We start from the raw sequence: 23599 nt of genomic DNA, 5'->3' as shown, positions 1-23599 counted from the left end.
TGCGGCAGCGGCACCGACGACCCCGCCCTCCATCGAGGGAGGCGACACCTAAAACGTGTTCGCTTTACGGCAAGAGGAGGGGCTTCCTTCGCTTCGCGCGTCGAAGTTTTGAGAGAGGGGGTGAAGGGCCCCGCTATGAGACGCGGTAGCTTTAAAAATGAGACTCTGCGCTTAGCACCACCGAGACAGGAAATGTCTTGCCACGCTAGTGCCACCATTCACTTTTGCCTCACACTTCTCGTGAGAGGCAGAGCGAGCCGAGCCAGCTTGAGGGGGAAAAAACGAAGCCCGCGGATGTCTCCATTCAAGCGTAGCTAGGGCTCCAGTTCAACTACACTCTTAAATTTTAAATCCACGAATAAAAAGTTCAAAGAAAACCACGACAGGCCGTTTCCAGCAGGGCACGGACAGTCCCCAGAGTCCCCCCAGACCTGTTAACTGGTCCCAAACCAACTCTCCCACGCTCGCGCTCAGGTTGGAGGCCTGTGACCTCACAACGAAGGCTTCCCGCCCCCTGGCCAGGACCGCTGCTTACGATTGGCTGATTCGGAGGAGGGCAGGGATGGAGAGGAGGGCGGGAACAAATCCCGGAGACAAAGAAAGCAGCTCTTTGGGCGGGACCGAAAGGGAGGGGCGAGCAGAGTGGCTCACAGCCCGCGGTCCTTACACCGGGTCTTGATTCCGCCCCCCGCAGCTCCTGGGAGCAATGAGGGAGGGGACCTGGTCCTCGGGCCCATCGCCCCCCAGATCCCCCCCCGTGGGGGCGGGGCCTGGGGGCGGGGCTATGTGGGGCTGGGAGGTGGCGCAGGGTGGCTGGGAGTGACCCCCTGGTGGGGCCATGGAGAAGAAAGATCCTCAGGGGGCCACTGGCCTCAAAAGATCTGGAAGGGGAACCAAGAAGGTGCCCGGAGGGGTCAGATGGCTCGAGGCAGGCTCCGAGCAGCCCTCGACCTCAGACTTGGACGTATCTGAGCCCTCACAGCCATCCAAGGAAGCCGAGGCTCGCAAGCCTGATTCCAGCCGGCCCTCTGGGGAGGTCGCGGTCCTCGGTTCGGGACCCAGCCGGCCCTCTGGGGAGGTCGCGGTCCTCGGTTCGGGACCCAGCCGGCCCTCTGGGGAGGTCGCGGTCCTCGGTTCGGGACCCAGCCGGCCCTCTGGGGAGGTCGCGGTCCTCGGTTCGGGATCCAGCCGGCCCTCTGTGGAGGTCGCGGTCCTCGGTTCGGGATCCAGCCGGCCCTCTGGGGAGGTCGCGGTCCTCGGTTCGGGACCCAGCCAGCCCCCTGGCGAGGTGGCAGGTCGCAGTCTTCAGTCTGGCACATACCCCGCCGTAATCAACACCCCCTGCCCTGGAACCGGCTTATCACGAGCGTCCACCTCCTGCTCCGGGAGGCCTAAAGGGTACATCTCCGGGTATAGTCCGCACTCCCCCAATGCCCATGAAGACCAGCCCCGGAGTATCCTCACAAACAACAGCTGCATCTTGATGCAGAAACTCCCCAATGTGGGAAAGTACCGGCCCAGCTCTGCAGGCGAGCGGCCGAGAGCTGGAGGGAGAGAGGTTTTACACCGGAGGGGCAGAGCCAAGAGCAGGTGGGAGGGACTCCCGAGAAGCCAGAGTGAGAGAAGGCCGGGAGCAGCATTTGGGTGGGAAACCCGAGGTTCCTAGCCTTTGGGGAGACCAGCAGGGCCTGATTGACCTCAGCTACTTAGCACCCTGATTATCACTGGGTGACTCCATTCTCAGTCCCTATACTTCTATCTGTACCTTGCCTGGAATAAGAGGTGGGGTGTGTGTGTGTGTGTGCAACAAATGTTTTCTGAAATTGCGAAGAAAGGCTGTGAGGAGCAATCACTCCAAAGTTTCCTTCACCACCACCCCACCCCCGCCCACAGGAAAAAGTCTCAGCGCTGGGATGAGATGAATATTCTCTCCACCTACCACCCTCCTGGCAAGGACTACGGGTTTATGAAGGTGGATGAGCCCAGGACTCCCTACCACAGGTACTCAGCCCTTAGCTCCAGACCTTCAGCCCAGACTCTTCTCGCCATTCCACAGGGTAGGGAAGGGAGGACGCAGCGGAGGCCTCAGGGACTGGATGCTGCCTGATCTCCCCCTCCCTCCCTGGCTTCCCCCTCTGCAGGCTGCAGGACAGCCTTGAGGACCTGCCTGCAGGCTCCCACATGGTGACTCCCGAGGCGCTGGCTGAAAGGTGAGTCCTGCCAAAGATCATGTGGGGTAGGGGGGCTCTTCCTCTCTCCACCCTTTAACTCGGGGGTCTGAGCCAGTTCTGCTCTTTAACCCCCAAAATAGGTGTTGCTAGAGTTCCCATTAGGCGTGACCATGACCCATCTGGGGGGCCTAGCCAGATTGCCACGCACACACCTGCCCCCTTGTTCACGTCTCTTCAGTACCCACAACTAGTCTCTCTTCCCTTCAGGTTTGCAACAATGGACAATTTCTACCCCAAGGTCCTCCAGTATGGTGACAACAGATACTCTGAGTCTCCAGACAACTTTACCAAGACATGTGAGTTGAAGGGTGGGAATTACAGGAGAAGGGGAGATGGAGCCAACCTCCCTGAGAACCTGAGTGGAAAGCCAAACTCTCACACTGGCCCACAGACTCCAGTGACTTTGACCATCACCGCAAGGCACACTATGATGAAGCAAAGTTCCTCAAGTCTCAGAAAACCCTGCCCTTGGGCAATAACCAAAGCTGCACTGGGGGTGGTGTCATTGTCAGCAGTGGAGGTCGAGGTGTGATGCCAGACCTTGAGCCCAGGCCAGTGGAGAGAGCCAGTAAAAGAGGATCAGCCAGAGGAGTCAAAGATGAGACTGGCCTGGTGGCCAATAGAGGCATTCTAGAAGCCAAAGGTTAGTGATAGGGGGTGGGGGGCACCGACTAAAGGGAGTTGTAGTGCAGAGCTAGTTCCTCTCCTCCCCACCATAATTGGCCCAGGCCCTGCTGTCAGAGGTGGAGGTCCTGCTGCGAGGTGACCTTAGGGCAGACAGAGGACAGCTGGGGTGGGATCTGCACTCAGGAGAGCCCTCAGAGAAGGATGGTTGATAAGGAGGTCCAGAAAACCCAAGTGAACTGTGGGGGATGGGAGGTCCCTTAAGGTTTTCTAAGTGGGAGGAGGGTGAGAACCTGTGAAAGGGGCTGACAGTGGAGACCTGGGGGCATGGAGGCGCCAGACGGCCATGGGCAGATTTGACTTTGTGATTCCTCAGATTCCCATACAGGCAGAAATCAGCCCCCAGCCACGGCCACCACCAAGTCGGAAAAGGAGATGGGTCACCAGCGCAAGGAGTATTACAGCAAAGGAAGATACCTTCGGTCCTCCTCCCAGCCAGAGCTGGAGGACGACATAGATGAAGAGCTGAAAGACAGTAAGAACCTGGTCAGGTCAGAGGGGAGGTGGGGGGATGAGGACCCACCGTCCAAAGGATGCTCCAACCCTGATCCCACAATGCTTCCAGGCTCCTCCATCAGCTTGCCCATGAGCACTGAGGTCCGTCGGCTGGACTTCACGGAAAGCCCCTTTCAGGGTCACAAGGCTGAGAGCACCCTGATGGTGGCAGTGACACCTGGTGAGGGCACCAGGACACCTCCTTCCTGGGCCTGGCTCCTGGAAAGGCCCCATCCTCACCCACACATCCCCTGGTTCCCAGGGCTCTCCTTTCAGGCCAGTAGATTGGGGGCAATAGGTGGTGAGAGAGTCTCTAAATTTCCCGGAGCCCAAGGCCCTCGCTATACAGGAGAGGAGCCAGTGAGGCTCAGAAGGGCTGGGGACCCCTCCAGCTTGGCATCATACCCAGACTCATGCCTTCTCCTTCACTCCTCTCTATCACCTCACCCCACTCCAGGTACTCCCCTGCCCAGTGGGCCCCAAGTGGTGTCTGGATGGTGTCAGTGGCTGGTGACCAGGGGGCTGAGCTGGCAAAGCTCAGAGGGCCCACAAAGGAAATCTGAGAACAACCCAAACCCCTGCCACCAGAGCAACTACAGACGTGAGCCTGGGCAGGGGCGAGGGGTGCTTGCACTGGCCAGGGAGTTAGAGGGGCGGAGGGGGTAGGTTTGGGGGAGTCTGGGTGGGTCACATGGGCATAGTCTCAGGCCTGCTTCCAGGAAGCCAGTAATTCAACCCCTTCTCTCTCCAGGTGAAACCCTGCAGCTTCAATGGAATCAGGAGGAGGAAACCAGACAATGGAAAATGTAGCCAATGTGGGTAGGATGGGGGCAGCCTTCCCCTGCCCTCCCCTCCCTAGGGGTGGGCAATAAAGAGAGACAAGCAGCAGCCTGGGTGCTGTGCGTGCGTTGAGTGCCAGGCTGGGCCTGGTATGTCATCAAGAAGTGGGGGGACGGAATTCACACACAGGAAACCACAAGCAGGCAGAGCAGAGAGAAGAAAGCTTGGTGCGGTTCAGGGCCCTGGACTCGCTAAGAACCGAGGAGCCCGAAAAGGCCCAAGCAGGACCAAGCTGCACAGGATGGCAGCGAGTGCTGTGACTGAGTTGGTCGTAGCCATACCAGCGCCACCTTTTAAAATTCCTACAGCCACTCTGGAGGTAGGGGTTATCCTGCCTCTTCCAGATATGGAAACTGAGGATCAGAGAGCTCGCCCAGGGTCACAGAACTGGGGTTTGAACCTAGGTCTGCCAGGCTCTGAAAACTCAACCACTAAAGGAAAAAGAAGCAGAGATGAGAGCCAGGATAGGAAGGTGACAGCAAATAGTCTCTGAGGGCGTTGCTGTGGCTTCTCTAATCTCAACCCCCCCACACCCAGGCCCCGCCCCTGCCCCTCCCAACCCAGCCTGGAAGTGTGGGGTGAGAGCTCCTCCTAGGACACCCCTTCCCTTTGGGGAAAGAATTTCACCCCCTAGTCCCCACCCAGGAGAGGACCCTCACCTCCTCCATCATCGGCTCCCCTCCTGGGGCAGGAAGTGCCTCCACTGCGTCCCCACCTGCCCAGCCTACAGGGCCTGCTGGCCCCGGCAGCAGCCGAGATGACAGTCAAGCTGGATTTTGAGGAGTGTCTCAAGGACTCACCCCGGTTCCGGTAAGTTTGTGCCGGTCTAGGGGGAGGGGAGGCAAGGTCCGAGGAGCTCCCCTTCACACTCACACACACAACACACACACACACACACACACACACACGCATATGGGTGCAACCTTCCCCAGGCCAGGCCTCCTTCTGAGGAGTAGGCCTCAAAGGGACAAGAGCGAGGTTGTGGGCCAACGTGGTACCTCTGCTATCAAGCCCAGGTGTTCCGATGCTCGCTGGCCCCTGCATGCACCCTCTGGACTCTCCAACTCCATCTCTCCCCTAAAGCTGGCACTGCCTCCTCCCTAGCACTGGGACCCCTGCCCCTCCCCCAGCACCTGCCCTGGGGCGGTTAGCAACTTCCTGCCCTGGCCACATCCACCCCCTTCTACCCTTCCTGCTCTGGCCTGGGCTATAGTCTCTCTGGCAGTGGGGAGTGAGCCAGCAAGAGACAAGGGTGGGCGGGCCTCCTCAAGCCCTCAAGCCGGCAGCTTTCTCAGACTGAGCCCACCATCCCCCACCCCAGCCCCCCACCCCAGGGAGGCTGGCAGAGCAGATGGACCCAAGCTTGGCTCCTGTGACCCTATCCCCCCTTTCCTAGAGCCTCCATCGAGCTGGTGGAAGCCGAAGTGTCAGAATTGGAGACCCGTCTGGAAAAGGTGATCCTGACGCGGAGAGATCACCCAGGAGTGGCAAGAGAGGGAGGAAGTGATGGGATTAGGATGACAGTGGTGGGGCCAGGGGAGAAAGCTGGGGGAACTGAGGAGTTCCAGGGATGACTCAATGCTTACATTTTGGGGTAGACATTTTGGGGGTGACCAAGAAGCCAAAAAGGTGTTTCTATGACCTCAAAGAACTCAGGAACTTGGAAAACAAAGACTCACTCATTCAGCTCTTAACACCTGCATTGTGACAGGCCGTGGGCATCTGTGGAAAGCAAGACCATATCTACCCCCAGGGAGCCCATAGCCTGACTGCTACAGAGAGAGAAACCAGTAAAACAAAAATTTTTTTAAGATTTTAAAAAAAGATTTATTTTATTTATTTATTTCTCCCTACCCCACTGTTGTTCGCACTTGCTGTGTCTTTTCATCTTGTTTCTTTTAAGAGGCACAGGAAACTGAACCTGGGACCTCCAATGTGGGAGGGAGGTGCCTAATCGCTTGAGCTACCAGTGTCTCTCCTTATGTTTTTATACTTGTGCATCCTGTTGTGTCATCTTGTTGTGTCAGCTTGCTGTGCCTGCCCATCGCGTCAGCTTGCTGTCTTTCTCATCTTTTAGGAGGCACTGGGAACCTCTGCTCTCTGTTTTGTTGTGTCTTTCATTATGTTTTTTTCTTCTTGTGTATCTTGTGTCAGCTTGCCACACCTGCCTGTCATGCCAGCTTGCTGTCTTCTTTAGGAGGCATTGGGAACCGAACCAGGGACCTCCCATGTGGTAGGCGAGAGCTCAATTGCTTGAGCCACATCTGCTTCCCCAGTAAAACATTTTTTTTTTTAAGATTTAATTTTTATTTATCTCTCCCCTCCCCCCCCGCAGTTGTCTGCTCTCTGTGTCCATTCACTGTGTGTTCTTCTGTGACCGCTCCTATCTTCATCAGCGACACTGGGAATCTGTTTCTTTTTGTTGTGTCATCTTGTTGTGTCATCTCTCCGTGTGTGCAGCACCATTCCTGGGCAGGCTGCACTTCCTTTCACACTGGGCAGCTCTCCTTACGGGGCACACTCCTTGCGCGTGGGGCTCCCCTGCGTGGGGGACACTCCTTGCACGCATCAGCACTGCACGTGGGCCAGCTCCACACGGGTCAGGGAGGCCTGGGGTTTGAATCTCGGACCTCCCACGTGGTAGGCAGATGCCCTATCCATTGGGTCAAGTCCACTTCCCCAGTAAAACATTTTAACATGACATAGCAAGGCCTTTCCCAACCACTAGGTAAGATGGTACACACACACACAGACACATTTTATACACACACACACATTCGGCTTTGTTTTTCTTTCTAGCACTTAACTCTATCTGGCATGTTATGTATTTACTTGCCGCATTCGTTTTTTATTGCTGTGTAACAAATTTTCACAAATGTAGAGGCTTAGAACAATTCACAGTTGTTATCCCAGTTTCTATGAGTCAGGAATCCAAGCACTTGTACCAGGTCTTCTGCTCCAAGTCTCACAGGCTGCAATCGAGGTCCTGACCACGGCTGTTCACTCATCTGAGGCTCAGGGTTTCCTTCCAAGCTCACGGGATTTTGGGCAGAATTCAGTTCCTGGCTGTTGTAGGCCTGAGGCCCTCATCTCCTAGAGGCCACCTGCAGGATCCTGCCATGGGGGCCTGTCCATAGATAGTTGACATCATAGCAGCTTGTTTGTCCAAGGCTGCAAGGAGAATCTCTCCAGTGTGTGCTTGCAGGATGGAGTCAATATATATCAGAATGTAATCATGGTGTGACTCCCCATTACCTTTGCCACATTTGGTTGGTTGGCAGCAAGTCACAGGTCCCACTTGCGCTCAAGGGGTGGGGCCCCTCAAGGCTGTGAATCCCTGGGGGTTTGCCCCAGTTGCCTACTCGTTTCTTGTCCGTTTTCTTCCCACTAGAATGTGAATGCCATGAAGATGGGGGCTTTTAAGTTTTGTTTCTTGATTAATCCCCAGTGCCTATCCCAGAGCCTGACAGGTAGTAGGTGACCAATTAGTATTTATTGAGTGGCCATTCAATGAGCACAGAATGGGACAACTACAGATGGTAAATACTGTAGAACTTAATACTAACCATCTAGAGAATTGATCCTATAAGCTAACCAGGGCAGGAAGTGCAGTTTCTGAGGAGTTCTTGTTCCAGACAAGTGGGGCAGGGTAGGGTGAGATGTGTGGGAGTGGAAAGGGAAAGACATTTTGGGGATGAAGCTGACGCTGGCCTTAGTGACAGTCCAGGAGGAATGGGCGGGGAGTTTGTCTTAGGCGTGGAGCGATGGGAGCAGAGGGAGAGAAGAGAACACGCCAGCTGCGTGTTATAAACTGGGGAGAGCCAGGCTGGTCTGGAGAAAAGTGGAGGCTAGGTTGGAAAAGAGGCACATGGACCCAGCAGGAGGGCAGAAGGGATCGGGAAGGTGGGGGGAGGTCACGGGGTGGGGGGGATGGCAGGCAGCACTGGTCCCCATTACCCTTGCTGTTTCCCAGCTCCTCAAGCTAGGTACCAGCCTCCTGGAAAGTGGGCGTCATTATCTCACCGCTGGCCGCGCCTTCATTGTTGGCATCTGCGACCTTGCCCACCTGGGTCCACCAGAGCCCATGATGGCGGTATGTGGAGGGCCCCTAACCTGGGTGGGATGGGGCCTGGGGCATGAGGAGATCCTTTGGAAGGTGAGGGTTGGCCTGGAATCGGCACCAGAGTTAGCCATAGTGAGCTGGGTCCAGAATTGTGGGGATCCTAGCACCCCATGCCCGATACTCTCTCCATGCCTCCTCTCACCTAGGAGTGTCTGGACAAATTCACAGCCAGCCTCAGCCACAAGCTGGACAGCCACGCGGTGAGGGGGTGCCCACAGGGCTGAGGGGAGCGGGACAAGGTTGTCTGTGATCCTGACCCCCATCCACCAACTTCTGCTTCCCCTCAGGAGTTTCTAGATGCCACCCAGCACGCTCTGCAGCAACAAATCCAGACCCTGGTCAAGGAGTGAGTGGGGAGGGAAGGGGGCCTTCTTTCCCAGAAACCAGCCCTCTACCCGTTAGCAGTGGGCCTCCCAGAATGAAGCATCATACCCCATCACCACCTGTCTGTGCCCCAGAGGTCTCTAGGATGCAGATTGGGGCTTTCTGGTGGCCTCACTTCAATTCTCCATTCCAAGGGTGCCCTGGGATTTCTGACTGTATGGAGGCTAATTGAAAGGATATGGGTAGGCCTTCTACTGAGACTTCTCTGCTCGGGGCAGATGGGTGTATCTGTGATTCTGTGTTATTGTTATTTCCTGCACCCCTAGAGGTCTCCGAGGTTTCCGAGAGGCCCGCCGGGATTTCTGGAGGGGGGCTGAGAGCCTGGAGGCTGCTCTTACCCACAATGCAGAGGTTCCCAGGCGCCGGGTCCAGGAGGCAGAAGAAGCAGGAGCTGCTTTGAGGACTGCTCGAGCCGGGTACCGGGGACGGGCATTGGATTACGCCCTCCAGGTGCCTGCCCTCAACCTATCCTCCCGGGGTGCCAGGGCCTCAGGTGTCTGATCAGGGACTGGGGGAGTCCCCAGTGTGCTGTGGGAGGGGACACTGTGTTTTCAAGACTGACCTGAGGTCTTTTGGGGCCCTAGATCAATGTGATTGAGGACAAGAGGAAGTTTGACATCATGGAGTTTGTGAGTTGTGGTGGTGGTGAGGGCGAGGTGGGGAGGAGCCTGCTGGAAGTAGGGGGGGGGCAGTGGTGGGTGGAGGGAGAGAGGGGTCCTTCCTACCTCTGCCCTCTTCCCCCTTCACCCCCCAGGTGCTGCGCTTGGTGGAGGCCCAGGCTTCCCATTTCCAGCAGGGCCACGAGGAGCTGAGCCAATTGGGCCAGTACCGTAAGGAGCTGGGCGCCCAGGTAAGGCCCCAGGGAGTAGGCAGGTGATGGAGGGACGTTAGAGGGCTCTGAGCTGCCTCTCCTAGCCTTGGTGGGGAGGCATCTGAGAAGCCCCTTCTATGCTCAGTTGCACCAGCTGGTCTTGAATTCTGCACGAGAGAAGAGGGACATGGAACAGAGACATGTGCTGCTGAAACAGAAGGTGAGGGGCCGGCAGAGGAGACAGACAGGCCTGTGGCCTTGTTCTCAGCCTACCCCAGTTGCCCTTTGACCCTCTTGTGCTCCCAGGAGCTGGGTGGGGAAGAGCCAGAGCCAAGCTTAAAGGAAGGAACTGGCGGCCTGGTCATGGAAGGACATCTCTTCAAACGGGCCAGCAACGCATTTAAGACCTGGAGCAGGTGAGGAGAAGCCTCCCCAGTCAAAGGCACCCAGTCACCCAGTTAAATCATGTTTGAGTGGCTATGATGTGCCATCAGCAAAGACAGACAATAATCGTAAGTGAAGTCTGTGTTGTGTTAGAAGGTAAGAATAAAACAAGGCAGAGGGCATGTGGAGAGCTGGGGAGGTGGCTGCAATTTTAAATAGGGTTGTCAGGGTAGGTTTTGTGAGATGGTGAGCTCTGAGCGAAGATTTGAAGGCCATTATGGGGAAGAATGTTCTAGGCAGAATGAAGAGCTGGCACCAAGGCCCTGAGATGCCTGGCTTGTTTGAGGGGACAGAGAGGAGGCCATGGGTCTGGGCAGAGTGAGGGAGGAGGAAGTAGCAGGAGACAAAGTCAGTTAATGGAGGATGGGAATCATCGTGGGGCCTCATGGGCCTTCGTAGGTAGGACCTTGGGGCTCTACCTGCAGGGAAATGGGGAGCCATTGCAGGGTCTGGAGCAGGGTGGTATTAGCTCAGAACTGACTCCTCCCTCCAGGGCCACTGCCACCCAGATGAGGTTTTGGGCAAATTAGAAAAAGGATCCCTTTCTCCAAGATACTGCCATCTGCCACAAGTTTGTAGCAATAGCCTGATTTTGCTATTAAAAGCATTTTACTGCCATCGGCTGGAAAATTGTCTTTATACCTTTTGTCAAATCTGAGTGGTCTAAAATGTGAACAGCATTCCCTTAGATGTCCCCCAGTCTGCACAACTGTCAACTCTTTTTCTGGAACATCTCATGGGATGCTCAGCCCAGGTCTCTCTCCTCTCAGCAAGATGCTTATAGGTTAAAGGGCACAGCCTCCCTTCTGTCACTGTCCCCAACCTCACCTTGCTGCTGCCAATGTCTATATCTCTATGTCCACCCCCTCCAGGCGCTGGTTCGCCATTCAGAGCAACCAACTGATTTATCAGAAGAAGTACAAGGTGGGTAGGCCTGGACGCCTGGGCCCCAGGGGAACTTGGCCTTGGCCCACGGCTAGCTGGCTGGCTGCCCTTTATCACCTTCCCCTTCCAGGACCCGGTGACTGTGGTGGTGGATGACCTGCGGCTCTGCACAGTGAAGCTCTGCCCTGACTCCGAAAGGCGGTTCTGCTTTGAGGTGGTGTCCCCCAGCAAGTGAGTGCACCTGATGATGGCGTCGCACCATCACCAGGGTGCCCCTGTACAGTGCCAGGCCTTTCCGCTTCGGTGACTGATGTGAGGGTGGCCTGGAGGGATGGTGCAGGATGATGGAGGACATTTAGGAGGATATCATCAACAGGGACAGAAGCATTTCACCCAACCGGTTGAATGCAACCGGTTGAACAGTGGCTGAATGTCGGTCTGTCCATCCTGCCCCCTGGGTCCCCTGGTCTCAGACCTCCTGGCCCCCTCACCTCCCTCCTCCCACCCAGGTCCTGCCTCCTCCAGGCCGACTCGGAGCGCCTCCTGCAGCTGTGGGTCAGTGCCGTGCAGAGCAGCATTGCCACGGCCTTCAGCCAGGCTCGCCTCGATGACCACCCCCGGACTCCAGGCCAGGTGCCTTAAATTGCCCTGGGAGATGGGGTGCCCCTTCCTCTAGGCCCCCTGACCCCTTTTCTTTCCCTTTCTCTGCCAGGGCCCAGGACACCTGGCTGTGGGCTCTGCGGCCACCCTGGGCTGTGGCGGGACAGCCAGGGGAAGGGAGTCTGGGGGTGCTGGGCACGTGGCAGCCCAAGTGCAGAGTGTGGATGGCAATGCTCAGTGCTGCGACTGCCGGGAGCCCGCCCCAGAGTGGGCCAGCATCAACCTTGGGGTCACCCTCTGCATTCAGTGCTCTGGCATCCACAGGTCACGCCCCCAAGCCCCAGAGCACAGGCCCTTCCTTCCCTCCCCTTCTCTCCCCCCACCCCCTTAGATCCTGGCTGTCACTGGGCACCACGCCTGGGCCGAGCCTGGCGAGGTACCAGGTGGACCCAGGTGGGCCCAGCCCGGCAGTGTCCTGGTAGGGGCAGGGCTGGGGCTCAACCCAGAGGATTTTATTGGCTTGGTTGGGAGGTGGGAGGTCAGGGCTGCTGAGGATGGGGAGCCGACCAAGAGCAGAGAAAAGAGGTTGTGCGCCCTTAGCAGATCCCTAAGGCCGCGCTTCAGTCTGGGGGAAGGAGGAAAGGGGAATGGCGTGGGAGGAGCTGCTCAGATCCAAGCGCCTTGAGAGAAGGGAAGTGGCCTGAGAGGATGGAGGCCTTGAAGTGAAACATAGGGAGCAGGGGACAGTGCATGGGCCAGACCACACTGAACCAGGTCAAGGCCACTGCCCTGCTGCCTGCTGGTCCCCCCCACACAGGACTTGGCCTCCAAGCCTGTTCAGGAGCTGCAGCCGCCTTTCCACCCCTGTCGCCACCCGAGGGCCTGACTCCCACTCTGCCCCTCCAGGAGCCTTGGTGTTCATTTCTCCAAGGTCCGGTCTCTGACCCTTGACTCATGGGAGCCGGAACTAGTGAAGGTGACTTGGTGGATAGTGGTGACTGGGGGTGAGGGGACAAAGGGCTGAAAAACCCTGCAGACTCAGACACTCACCCCCATACCGCCCCCCCATCTGCCTCTGCCTGTGAAGCTCATGTGTGAACTGGGAAATGTAGTCATCAACCAGATCTATGAGGCGCGTGTGGATGCCATGGCAGTGAAAAAGCCGGGGCCCAGCTGCTCCCGGTGAGGCTGGGGGGAGAGGTGCCAGGGCTTGGCTCTCCCGGGGCGGGGGGGCCGGGCGGGCCGGGCCTGGGATGGGAGGAGGGAAGATTGTCCCCTTCCCCACTCCCCCAGGCAGGAGAAGGAGGCCTGGATCCACGCCAAATACGTGGAGAAGAAATTTCTGACCAAGCTTCCTGAGGTTCGAGCGCGAAGGGGTGGCCGGGGGCCCCCTCGGGGGCAGCCTCCTGTGCCCCCAAAACCTCCCATCAGGCCCCGACCAGGAAGCTTCAATCCCAAGTCAGGTAAGGGCATCAGTTGGGCATTCGTTGAGCACCTGCTGTATGCTGGGCACTGGGGAAGGTTCAGGGTGCGAGGCCCAGGCCTGCTCCTTGAGCACGTTGGAGGGACCAGGCCGCATTGCACCGGGGGTTACCATGAAGCCTGGCACTAGCAGTGGGGAGGGGCGTGGGGCTGGGAGTAGGCAGGAGGGCTGTGAAAGGGGTGTCAGTAGCATGGGAGAAGTCAGCAGGTGGGCCTGAATGAGGGGCCTCCAGAGGCCTCAGTCTGGCTAGAGCAGAGGCGGTTGAGAGCCGAGGCTGAGTATCAGCGAGAGTCAGCTCACCCACGACAGCCCAGCCAGCAGGGTGGTTGACAGGATGAGGCAGATGACGCTGTCCACCCCCCCACACACACATACAATGGCACCTCCAGCTACAGACGCCAGCATCAGGAAGGCCTCCCTGCAGTTTGGAAGTGACCTCTCCTGTTTTAGCATCAGGGGGCTGTGCTAAAGGTTCTCTTTCCAGACACACAGCTGATCTCCCCTAACACAATGAAATCCGCCCCACAGAGCCCCCCTCTGATGACCTGGGCAGCCTGCACCCTGGTGCCCTGCTGTTCCGAGCCGCTGGGCATCCTCCCTCCCTGCCCACCATGGCCGACGCCCTCGCCCACGGAGCCGATGTCAACTGGGTCAACGGGAGCCAGGAGAACGCCACGCCCCTGATCCAGGCCACAGCTGCTGTGAGAGCCTTGCCGACCTCCCCAGCCCACCCCCTCCGCTCCCACCTGCTCCCAGGGACCCTCACCCCATAGCGGGTGACAAGCAGTATAGACTGGTTGCCAAGAGTGCATGCACTGGGTTTGAATTTAGGTGCTCACCGCTTACAGGTGACTTTGAACAAGTTATTAACATCTCTGTGCCTCAGTTTCCCTATCTGCAAAATGGGGATAACATAGACTTAATACATTAATACTATAAAGAGCTAGAGCAGAGCTGACCCCCACATTCCTGATCCCCACACCTCACTCTCTGTACTGACACCAGCCCAAAGCATCTTTCAATTCGCCTCCAAAGACACCACCTGCCTCCCCCTTCTCTCTCCTCTATGCAGAATTCTCTCCTGGCCTGTGAGTTTCTCCTCCAGAACGGAGCGAACGTGAACCAAGCCGACAGCGCTGGCCGGGGCCCCCTCCACCACGCAACCATTCTTGGCCATACAGGGTAGGGGGTCCGGGATGATGGACGTGGGGGGCTCCCGAGGGGGTGAGCGCCCGGCTGATGCTGACCATCCTCTCCAGGCTCGCCTGCCTGTTTCTGAAACGGGGGGCCGATCTGGGAGCTCTGGACTCTGAAGGCAGGGACCCTCTGACTATTGCCATGGAAACAGCCAACGCTGACATCGTCACCCTGTGAGACCGCCGAAGGGGCGTGGCTAGCGCTTCGGGCGGGGCTAACGGGGCGGGGCCTGGTGCCACCGGGACAGAAAAAGGATGCCACTAGTGTTGACTGGGGCCTGCGGTAGCAAGGCAGGCCGGGCTAGGTCCGCGGACGGTGAACTCATCCTGGGTGACATCACTCGGGCATCAGCATTGTTGTCGGGCATCTTTTAAGCACTAGACCCCAGGGTAAAAGATGACTAACACACAACCAAGTCAAGGGGAGGGGGCAGGCAGAGTGTCATCGTTCCTTAATCCCCTTCCCTTCAGGCTGCGGCTGGCCAAGATGAGGGAAGCGGAGGCCGCCCAGGGCCAGGCAGGTAAAGTACCCCCACCCTCCCCCACCCCACCCTCCAGGCCCAAGACCGGAACTCTGGACTTCCGGCCCCGGTGACCCGTCCCCCTCTGGCCCAACTGCATTGATTAATACCATTATTCATTCAGGAAATATGTACCCGGCTCTTGCTCTGTGCCAGGCCCTCGGACCAGAGCAAAGAATAATAGGCCAGGGTTCTGCACCCATCCGCGCTAGGGCCCAGCCCTCGGGCCCCCCAAACCCTTCTCCCCCCCTCAGGAGATGAGACGTATCTCGACATCTTCCGTGACTTCTCCCTCATGGCGTCCGACGACCCCGAGAAGCTGAGCCGACGCCGACACAGTCATGACCTGCACACGCTTTGATCCCAGGCCTCCGAGGCCCCGCGCCCGGGCGCCGCCCCACCCCGCCGCCGGCCCCGTCGCCATTAAAGCCTCTGTGCTTTGTTTTTCGGTTCTTCGTTCATTCATTGGGCGCCACCTTCGGGCCTGGCAAGGTGTTGGGCGCTGCGGCCCGGGGTGCGGGGAGCGGACGGGAGTTGAGGGGCGCCAGAAGGCGCCTCCGGGGGCGGGCAAGGACGGGCCCTCGGGCTGCGGCGACCTGGCGGGCCTCGGGGGGCGCAGGGCGGCCGCCCGCGGGGGGCCTTCCTCAGGGGAGCCGCCCGGGCCGGCCGGAGGCGGTGGGGCCTCGCTCGGGCCGCCCTGGCCCGGAGGCATCCCCGGAATGCGGCGGCTCAGCATCCGCGCCCCCCCGGGAATTCCCCGCGGGAGCGACGGGGCGGGCCGGCCTCGGGCTCCTCGCGGCGGCGGGTTCGAGGCTGCGGCCCGCGCCGCGGTGTGGACGTGAGGCCGAGCACAGCCGGGGGCCGGCGGGGCGCCGCCGCCGCATCCGGGGCGACGCGCTGGAACCCCCGCCGCGCCCCCCACCCCCGCCCGCGCGCGGGTCCGGCCGGTCCGCCCGGTGCGCCCCGTCGCTCCCGCCTCCCCCCGAGCCGCGCCGGCCCCGCGGGGGCGGGGGGCGGGACGCCGGGGGCGGCGCTTCCCTTAAAGGCCCCGCGCCCGCGGCCCGGAGGCCACTTCCTGGGGCGGAGAGGACCTCGGCGGCTGCGGAGACACCCGGGAAGGCGGCGGCGCGCGGGCCCCGAGACTCCCGGTTTTGCTTCCATCGCACCCTTGCGCCGAGCGTGCATCGTCGTCCGCTAACCGGCCCAGGGGCGGCTCCGCTGTCGGCTCGAATCAGCCCCGCCTCCGTCCCCTGGAACCCGCGTCCGGAGCCCGGGCCCGGTCTCGGCTGCCCCCGGAGCCCTGCGAGGACTCGCCGACAGCGATCTGCCCGGGAACTCGGAAGCGGGGCCTTTCGAAGAATCGGCCCTGTGCTCTCCACCGTCACCTGCTGGTCGGATTTCGGAAACCCACTAATCCGAAGACGGCAGAAAAGAATCGCTGACCAGCCAGAATTGGATACATCTGGACCGAAGGCTCCCGCCCCGGGTCTGGCTTCCCTCTGCTCGTCCCATCTTGGCTCCCAGCCTTTCGGGGGTGTCTGTCTTGAAACCACCCGCCGCCACCAAGGTAGCTGGAGTGAGCCTCCAGCCTTGCCACTTTCAACCCCCGGCGCCTGTGCCTCCGCCAGCGAGTCTGAACGTTAAAACCCTATTCTTCACACACCCACGAAGTTCTGCCTTTTCTTCTCTTTCGGTGCCTTCTGTACCCCCAAGATTTCCCCTCCTCCTGTGCCCTCTCCAACCCCCTCTTTTGGGGGCCCCGTGACCCTGAATGTGGGGGGCACGCTATATTCCACCACCTTGGAGACCCTGACCCGCTTTCCAGACTCTATGCTGGGAGCGATGTTCAGGGCTGGCACCCCCATGCCCCCCACCCCCACCGCCCAGGGAGGGGGCCACTACTTCATCGACCGGGATGGCAAGGCCTTCCGCCACATCCTCAATTTCCTGAGGCTGGGCCGCCTGGACCTGCCCAGCGGGTACGGCGAGACGGCGCTGCTCAGGGCCGAGGCCGACTTCTACCAGATCCAGCCCCTCCTGGACGCCCTGCGGGAACTGGAGGCATCCCGGGGGGCCTCCGCCCCCACGGCCGCCCTGCTCCACGCAGACGTGGACGCCAGCCCCCGCCTGGTACACTTCTCCGCCCGCCGGGGCCCTCACCACTACGAGCTCAGCTCCGTCCAGGTGGACACCTTCCGAGCCAACCTCTTCTGCACCGACCCCGAGTGTCTGGGCGCCATGCGGGCCCGATTCGGTGTGGCCAACAATGGGGACAGGGCGGAGGGCGGCCCGCACTTTCACCTGGAGTGGGCTCCCCGCCCGGCGGAACTCCCTGAGGTGGAGTATGGGAGACTGGGGCTGCAGCCGCTGTGGGCTGGGGGGCCCGGAGCGCGCCGGGAGGTGGTGGGCACGCCAGGCTTCCTGGAGGAAGTGCTGCGGGTGGCTCTGGAGTATGGCTTCCGCCTGGACTCCGTCTTCCCTGACCCTGAAGATCTGCTTAACTCCCGATCTCTGCGCTTTGTCCGGCACTGAGGACGCTGCCCTCAGTTCGATTGTGGGAGGGAGAGGGAATGGGGCAGCAGAGGGCGTGAAGGCTCCTTGGAAGCCTCTTCCCAGCTTGGCCTCGGCGCTGTGAGAGTCAGGGCTCCCCCTGCACCTGACTGGAGCCCTGGTGTGGGCAGGCAGTCCCAGACCTGAGCCCTTCTGAGGGCTCACAGGGTCCAGAGGATCTGGGCTGGTGCTAAGCCCGGGAAGGATGGGGTAGGTTCTCCTGGCTTGTTCTCAGCCGAGCCTGGGGACCCTCAGTGTCTCCATAGTTGGAGCTCAGTGTTCGGGGGGCTGAAGATGTGGGGAGCAGCTCTGCCCAGATGAGGCCTACCAGAACCCTGAAGGGCCACTGAGGTCTGTAGGAAAGGGAGACTGGATTGCCCTAACGTGGTCACTGTGGCTTCTCTTCCTGGAGCTGGGTGGACTGACCATTGGCAGAGTCGAACATTCTGGAATGTGGAAAGGGGACTCTTTGCTGTGTCCTAAGCCACCTGCAGGAGGAGAAAGGCCATGCCCACCCTAGGTGGCCAAAAGGGAGCGAGGATCATGCCCATTAGCTATGGGGCCGCAGCATCCCCCTGAAAATCTGTGTATTTGAAAGGACCCCATATTGAGCTTGAGGGCGGCCTTGCCCTCAGTCCTGGCTTACTTGCCTCACCGGGATCTGGTGTGTGTGAACGCGCACGTCATCCAGTGTGTCTGACAGATGTGTGGGTCCCCGACATCCTGGCTCCCATCCCTGTTGCTGACTACAGCGTCTGTGTGCTGGTCCTCCCCTGGTCTCTGCATGTCCAGACCTGTTTTGGGTTGCCTGGCAACTGTTTTGGCACAGGGTGTGTCTGGCGTGTGTGAGTAGACTGAGAATTAGCAGTTTAATGACAGGGTGTGTACGTGTGTGTGCTGTGTGCACACGCCTCCCGTGGGCAGCCTCTCTGGTCTTCCAGGTGAGAGGTGAGAAGGTCACTGGGCTCAGCCTCTGAGGCGGGTCTGGCACTCGTGGTTGCCGAAGCAACCCGGGCCTGTTGCTAGGAGATAGCTGGGGGCTGGCCCAAGGCTGACCAGGGCAGAGAGGAGATGAAAGAAGCCTTTGGGAGAGTGGGGGAGGATAGGGGCAGAGATGGGATGCCTGGGTCCCTGAAGGGATGGGATGCACACACAGCTTCTTCCCCGGGGGAGTCACTCGTTATTTATCACTGGTCATGATTTACAAGATGAAAAATAAAATTGCTTTTGGAACCATGAACTCGTAAAGGCTGCTGAGGCCAGATTGGGGGTGCTGTCCCGCTCCCAAAAGGAGCCCTGCTTTCTCTTTCTCTCACTCCACAAGAGAGGTCTTTGGGTCCCAGCTTTCCTTCCAGCCAGGGTGGATCAGTGGCACTGTTCTGGAACACCCTAGAACACTCTAGAGCCTCCAGGCAAAGGTCTGGAACCGAGGTCACAGAGCATTCTGAGGCTGCCCCTGCCCAGGTGGGGCCAGCAGCCCAAGCCGGCCTCATGTGTATGCTGGCACTCGGTGGGGTTTTCCTGGCAGTCACACAGGCCTGTATCTTCTGCCGCCTCCCGGCCCACAACTTGTTGGGCCGCCTGACTCAGCTCTGCAGCCAGATGGAGGCCCAGTGGGAGGAATGTAGAGCCTCCTGGAACTTCTCAGCGTTTGCGTTAGGTAAGACCAGGCATGCAGGGTCAGGCCTGGCAACACTCACCCCTGCACTCTCAGGGAGGCAACATGTGGTCTCCAGCTGTGCCCCTCCGCCATCATCCTCAAGCCACAGAAGCTCTGTGGACACCCTGGCCGCTCCCTTTGGGTCACGTGTCTCCTGGGCTGCTGAGGGAATTTCTGGCCCTTGCTGGTCTCCACAGATGAGGCATCCTTGCACAGACTCGCAGAGAAGACTCACAGAGTCTTGAGCGTCCTGGGTGAGGTCAAGGGGCAAGGCAGGACCTAAGGGCTTGGGAGGGCACCAAAGAGGGGGATGGGAGGAAGGGGCTGGGGAGGCAGGGAAAGGCGCACAGGGCAGGCGGCCACTGGAGGGAATGACCTGGGAGCCGGAGGGGGGCGAACTTGCACTGTGGGGGGCCCTGGGCAAGACGCTCTCTGCCTCCCCAGAAATCAAAGAGTCTCCCTCTTCGCTCCCTTTATATTGGCAATGGCTTCTAAAGGTCAAGATCCCAGAGTACACCAGGCGAGGTATGATGTGAGTGGGACAAGGGGCGCATAGGGTCTTAGCAAAGGGGACTCGTGTGGCTGGGGGTTGACCCTCCCCACCGCTTCTTCGTCTTTCCTTCCAGGTCTCTGTGCGCCTGTCTGTCGTGAGTAGAAAAGGGAAAGGGTAGCAGACACGCTGAGCCTCCCGGGAATCCAGGGGAGCCTGCCTTTCCGGGGGTGGGGGAGGAAGGGTGGAGCCGGGCGCGCCTCTCCCAGCGCTGTTCCGGATGTCTCCTGCAGGGGGCAGCACGACCCTGTACAACTGCTCCACCTGCCAGGCCCTGGAGGTGTACTGCTGGCCCCGAAAGCGCTGCCTCCCAGGTCCTTCCTCCCCATCCCGCTACCGTCCCCAGACCCCGATCCCTTCGGCTCCCCCGACGTGGGCAGACGTGGTCCTCGGTGGTTCACTACCTCCCGGCTTCCCTGCAGGAAGTCACGACCTATGGGAAGCCAGGATCCTGCTCCTCTCTGTCTTCGGAGCTGCCCTGCTTCTGGGCGTTCTGAGCCTCATAGTGGAGTGAGTTGGGGGCGTAATAAGGGCAGGAAGCAGCCCCAGCGCCTCCCACCCCTCCCAGTACCTTCCACCGCCCATCCTCCTGTGTCCCTCCCAGCACCCTTCCTTTGTTCTCCCGAGCCTCCCATCTGTCCTCCCTCAGGGCCCGCCACCTCCAGACAAAAGGTGACTTGTGACGGCGCCAACAGCCTCCCGGCCTCCAGCTCTCGGGCAGTGGATTCACAGCTTCCATTTGCCTCGGCCTGGACCCAGCCAGCCCCTTCGTCCCAGCCCCAAGGGCTCAGTATTCCACATATTTCCAGCCCCCAAGACCCGGACATCCCCATAATCCCAGCGACCAGGCACCCAGACACCCAGGGACCCAGACACCTCCAGCAGGAAATTCCTCCCCCCCAGCCCTCAGCCAATCAGAGGAGGGCAGTCCTGGATGCCAGGAAAACGGTGACAGAAGGAAAGAATCCCCTTTCCACACACCACCACCCCCACACCCCTTGGCCTGTTCCCCGAAGGCTGGCGCTGTTTGCCCCAGAAGCTCCTCCGGGCCCTCCCAGAACTGGTTGGGAGTGCGGGAAAGAGTGTTCTGGAAAACTCCCTCCCCCTGGAGCGAGACCACATCAGTCAGCCCGCTGGCATGCTGTCCCTCTATTGTGGAAACGTCATGACGCCCCGGCCTCCTACCGAGCCTCCCTCCTACCAGGCCCAACTAAAATGTCCTGTTAATGGCCTCCACCCTGCCTGGCCTCTGTCTGCAACCGGGGAGGGCAGGGGAATGAGAGGAGACTCAGCCTGGCAATGCGGTTCTCAGCTGGGAGAGATTTTAGCAATGTCTAGAGACTTTGTTTTGTTTCTTCAGAAGGTTCCGGGGATTGAACCTAGGATCTTGTACCTGGGAAGCAGGTGCTCAATCACTGAGCCACATCTGCTCCCCTGGAGATGTGTTTTTACCCTTGGGGGTGAGGGGTGGTTGACCGGCATCTAGATTTTGCTGAACAGTCGGCGGTGCCCAGGACAGCTCCCCTTGCCAAAAAATTATCTTGTTCAAAATGTCCGCAGTGCTGCGATGGAGAAACCCTGGTGTTTGGTCCCCTGTCTCTCGGAAGTATTTGATTTTGGGGGTGGGACGTGAAAAGAGAGACCTGTCACCAACTGCAGTTCTCAGGGTCCTGGCACTGCCCACCACCACCCTGTACCCGGTGGTTTTAAACTGGGTAGCTGGAGTATCCAGGGCAAGAGTTCTCCACCAGCCGCACACTGCGCTCCCCTGCGCAGGCCTGGGCTCCACCTCCGGAAGGTAGGAATTCAGTGGTCTGGTGTGGGGTCCCGATGAGAACCCCCATGCAGGAGAGTACCTGCCTTTATTGTGTGCCTTCTAGTACAAGCCTTTCATTTACCAGAGAGCAGTGATTTACCCCAGACCACGTAGCACCTTGTTCACTTACCCGAGGAGTCCCGCGTGCCCAGGTGTCAGGCCAGTGCTACTGCCCCAGCTGGGGCAAGACCCCACACGTCCTGGCTGCTGGCGTTCCCTCTGGGCTGCTGCAGCTGCCTTGTACCTTCCCATATGCTACCCTCTTTCTAGGCTAGGCATTTGGTCCTACTCACTCTTTTATTTTTTTTTTAAGATTTATTTTATTTATTTTTTTCTCCCTCTGTCCCCCGTTGCTTGCTCTGTGTCCATTTGCTGGTGTTCTTTGTCTGCTTGTCTTCTTTTTAGGCGACATCAGGAAACGATCCTGGGACCTTCCAGAGTGGGAGACGTTGCTCAGTCTCTTGCGCCACTTCAATCTCTTCCTTGGTCTGCTGCGTCTTTTATTGTCTCTCCTCTGTGTGTCTTCTTGTTGCGTCATCTTGCTGCAACAACTCTCCACTTGGGCCAGCTTGTTGCATGGGCCAGCTTGCCCTCACCAGGAGGCCCTGGGAATCAAACCCTGGACCTCCTATATGGCAGACGGGAGCCCAATCGCTTGAGCCACATCCGCTTCCCCCTGCTCATTCTTGAGGGTCATCTCTCCTCTATGTCCCTTCCTCCTGCTCCAGGGCCCCCAGCCACTCCAGAACCCTCTTCCAGAGGACCCCTGTCTTCCAGATGCACTATCTGACTGCCCACTCCCCCTGAATTCATTTCCCCCACAGCAGTCACACTGGTGTTTCTAAAACTCCACACTATTTGCACCCTTCTGTCCAGTATCAAATGATGGTTAAACATTTGGGGTTTGGAGTTGAGCTACCTGGCTTTGTCTCTTTCCGGACCTTAGGCAAGTTTTTTAACCTCCATGTGCCTCCATTTCCTCATCTTTTAAAGACAGAGAATGTATTCCACTGATTACACAATTTTTAAAAAATATTTCACCTTTTGTGAAGTCAGAATTCATCTTAAAATTGAAGCAGGATGTGGCTTAAATGATTCTAGAGATACAGAAAATAATGGTATGTATTACCTTTTTACAAAAATATTTACTTATAGTACTAGTCAGCCAAAGGGGTGCTGATGCAAAATACCAGAAATTGGTTGGTTTTTATAAAGAGTATTTATTTGATGTAGGAGCCTACAGATAGCAGGCCGTAAAGCATAAGTTACTTCCCTCACCAAGGTCTATTTTCATTTGTTGGAGCAAGATGGCTGCCGACATCTGCGAGGGTTCAGGCTTCCTGGGTTCCTCCCTTCCAGGGTCTTGCTTCTCTCTGGTGCAAGGTTCCTCTCTTCCTGGGGCTGGCTTCTCTTTCCTCTGTGAGCTTATTTCCCGGGGCTCCAGCTTAAGCCTTCAGCATCAAACTCCAACATCAAAACTTCAACATCAGAAACCCTCAACTCTGTCCTCTGCCATGCCTTTTATCTGTGAGTCCCCACCCACAAAGGGGCAGGGACTCAATGCCCTAATGACACCACCCAAGCAAAGCCCTAATCATAACTCAATCATGCCCAGGTACAGATAAGATTACAAGAATAATCCAATATCTATTTTTGGAATTCATAACCATATCAAACTGCTACACTTATTTGCTTTATTTATTTATTATTTATCCCCCCCGCATTGTTCTCTCATCTGTCTGCTCATTGTTTGCTTGCCTTCCCCTGGAGGTGCCAAGACCCGAACCTGGGACCTCCCATGTGGTAGGCCAGTGCCCAACTGGTTGAGCCACATCCACTTCCCTGTATTACCATTTTTATCTTAAATAAGGTGAAATATGGAAGTGGATGTGGCTCAAGTGATAAGGCCTCCACCTACCATATGGAAGGACCCAGGTTTGATCTCTGGGACCTCCTGGTGAAAAAGAAGAAGAGAAAGCGTGCCTGCGTGGTGAGCCTGTGCCTGCGCAGTGAGCCAGCGCCTGCTCAAATGAGCCATGCAGCAAGATGATGACGCAAAAAAAAGAGACACAAAAGGGAGAGTTAAGGTGAAGCGCAGCAGAGACCAGTAACTGAGGTGGCACAATTGACAGGGAATCTCTCTCCACATCAGGGGTCCCCACGATCAAATCCCTCTGAATCCTAAAGGAGAAAGATCAGGAGAGGACAAAAAATAAAAATAGATACAGAAGATCACACAGCGAATGGACGCAGACAGCAAAAACAGCAGGGTGGGGCTGGGGGAGGGGAAAATAAACATCTTTAAAAAATAAAAAAATAAGATGAA

At 58.3% G+C, this 23599-nt stretch overlaps 4 protein-coding genes across 12 annotated transcripts; all 4 read left to right on the top strand.

Moving 5' to 3' along the window:
• Positions 1 to 625: 625 nt before the first annotated feature.
• LOC131274992 (uncharacterized) lies at positions 626 to 4298 on the top strand. Of its 9 annotated transcripts, none has more exons than XM_071210342.1 (9): positions 626 to 1162; positions 1205 to 1398; positions 1894 to 2001; positions 2142 to 2210; positions 2439 to 2527; positions 3232 to 3390; positions 3481 to 3591; positions 3868 to 4011; positions 4162 to 4298. In XM_071210342.1, exons 1-9 carry the CDS (start codon positions 839 to 841, stop codon positions 4218 to 4220), a joined length of 1257 nt encoding a protein of 418 aa, XP_071066443.1. In that variant the 5' UTR covers positions 626 to 838; the 3' UTR covers positions 4221 to 4298. The 9 variants fall into 9 exon arrangements, with proteins under 9 accessions (XP_071066443.1, XP_058139600.1, XP_058139601.1 ...); XM_058283617.2 differs by adding an exon at positions 2623 to 2874 and having other exon boundaries at positions 765 to 1398; XM_058283618.2 differs by adding an exon at positions 2623 to 2874 and having other exon boundaries at positions 765 to 1410; positions 3244 to 3390.
• ACAP1 (ArfGAP with coiled-coil, ankyrin repeat and PH domains 1) lies at positions 4162 to 15141 on the top strand. Its single transcript, XM_058283613.2, has 22 exons — positions 4162 to 5060; positions 5647 to 5704; positions 8224 to 8343; positions 8520 to 8573; positions 8661 to 8719; positions 9024 to 9207; positions 9342 to 9386; positions 9512 to 9607; positions 9714 to 9788; positions 9875 to 9984; positions 10885 to 10936; positions 11028 to 11128; positions 11407 to 11530; positions 11610 to 11821; positions 12404 to 12473; positions 12585 to 12679; positions 12791 to 12960; positions 13509 to 13681; positions 14053 to 14162; positions 14240 to 14350; positions 14648 to 14697; positions 14952 to 15141. Exons 1-22 carry the CDS (start codon positions 5008 to 5010, stop codon positions 15056 to 15058), a joined length of 2229 nt encoding a protein of 742 aa, XP_058139596.1. The 5' UTR covers positions 4162 to 5007; the 3' UTR covers positions 15059 to 15141.
• A 603-nt stretch (positions 15142 to 15744) lies between these two features.
• Positions 15745 to 18487, top strand: KCTD11 (potassium channel tetramerization domain containing 11). The gene has a single exon (XM_004468711.4). It carries the CDS (start codon positions 16528 to 16530, stop codon positions 17227 to 17229), a length of 702 nt encoding a protein of 233 aa, XP_004468768.1. The 5' UTR covers positions 15745 to 16527; the 3' UTR covers positions 17230 to 18487.
• A 227-nt stretch (positions 18488 to 18714) lies between these two features.
• TMEM95 (transmembrane protein 95) lies at positions 18715 to 20833 on the top strand. The gene is made up of 7 exons (XM_023591784.3): positions 18715 to 18907; positions 19105 to 19161; positions 19352 to 19432; positions 19534 to 19554; positions 19691 to 19771; positions 19880 to 19967; positions 20107 to 20833. Exons 1-7 carry the CDS (start codon positions 18739 to 18741, stop codon positions 20138 to 20140), a joined length of 531 nt encoding a protein of 176 aa, XP_023447552.1. The 5' UTR covers positions 18715 to 18738; the 3' UTR covers positions 20141 to 20833.
• The last annotated feature ends 2766 nt before the right edge of the window (positions 20834 to 23599 follow it).

This window comes from Dasypus novemcinctus, chromosome 21 (assembly GCF_030445035.2).
Source record: "Dasypus novemcinctus isolate mDasNov1 chromosome 21, mDasNov1.1.hap2, whole genome shotgun sequence".
Lineage (NCBI taxonomy): Eukaryota > Metazoa > Chordata > Mammalia > Cingulata > Dasypodidae > Dasypus > Dasypus novemcinctus.
The sequence above is the reverse complement of the archived record's forward strand: the minus strand, read 5'-3'. Positions and strand labels throughout refer to the sequence as shown.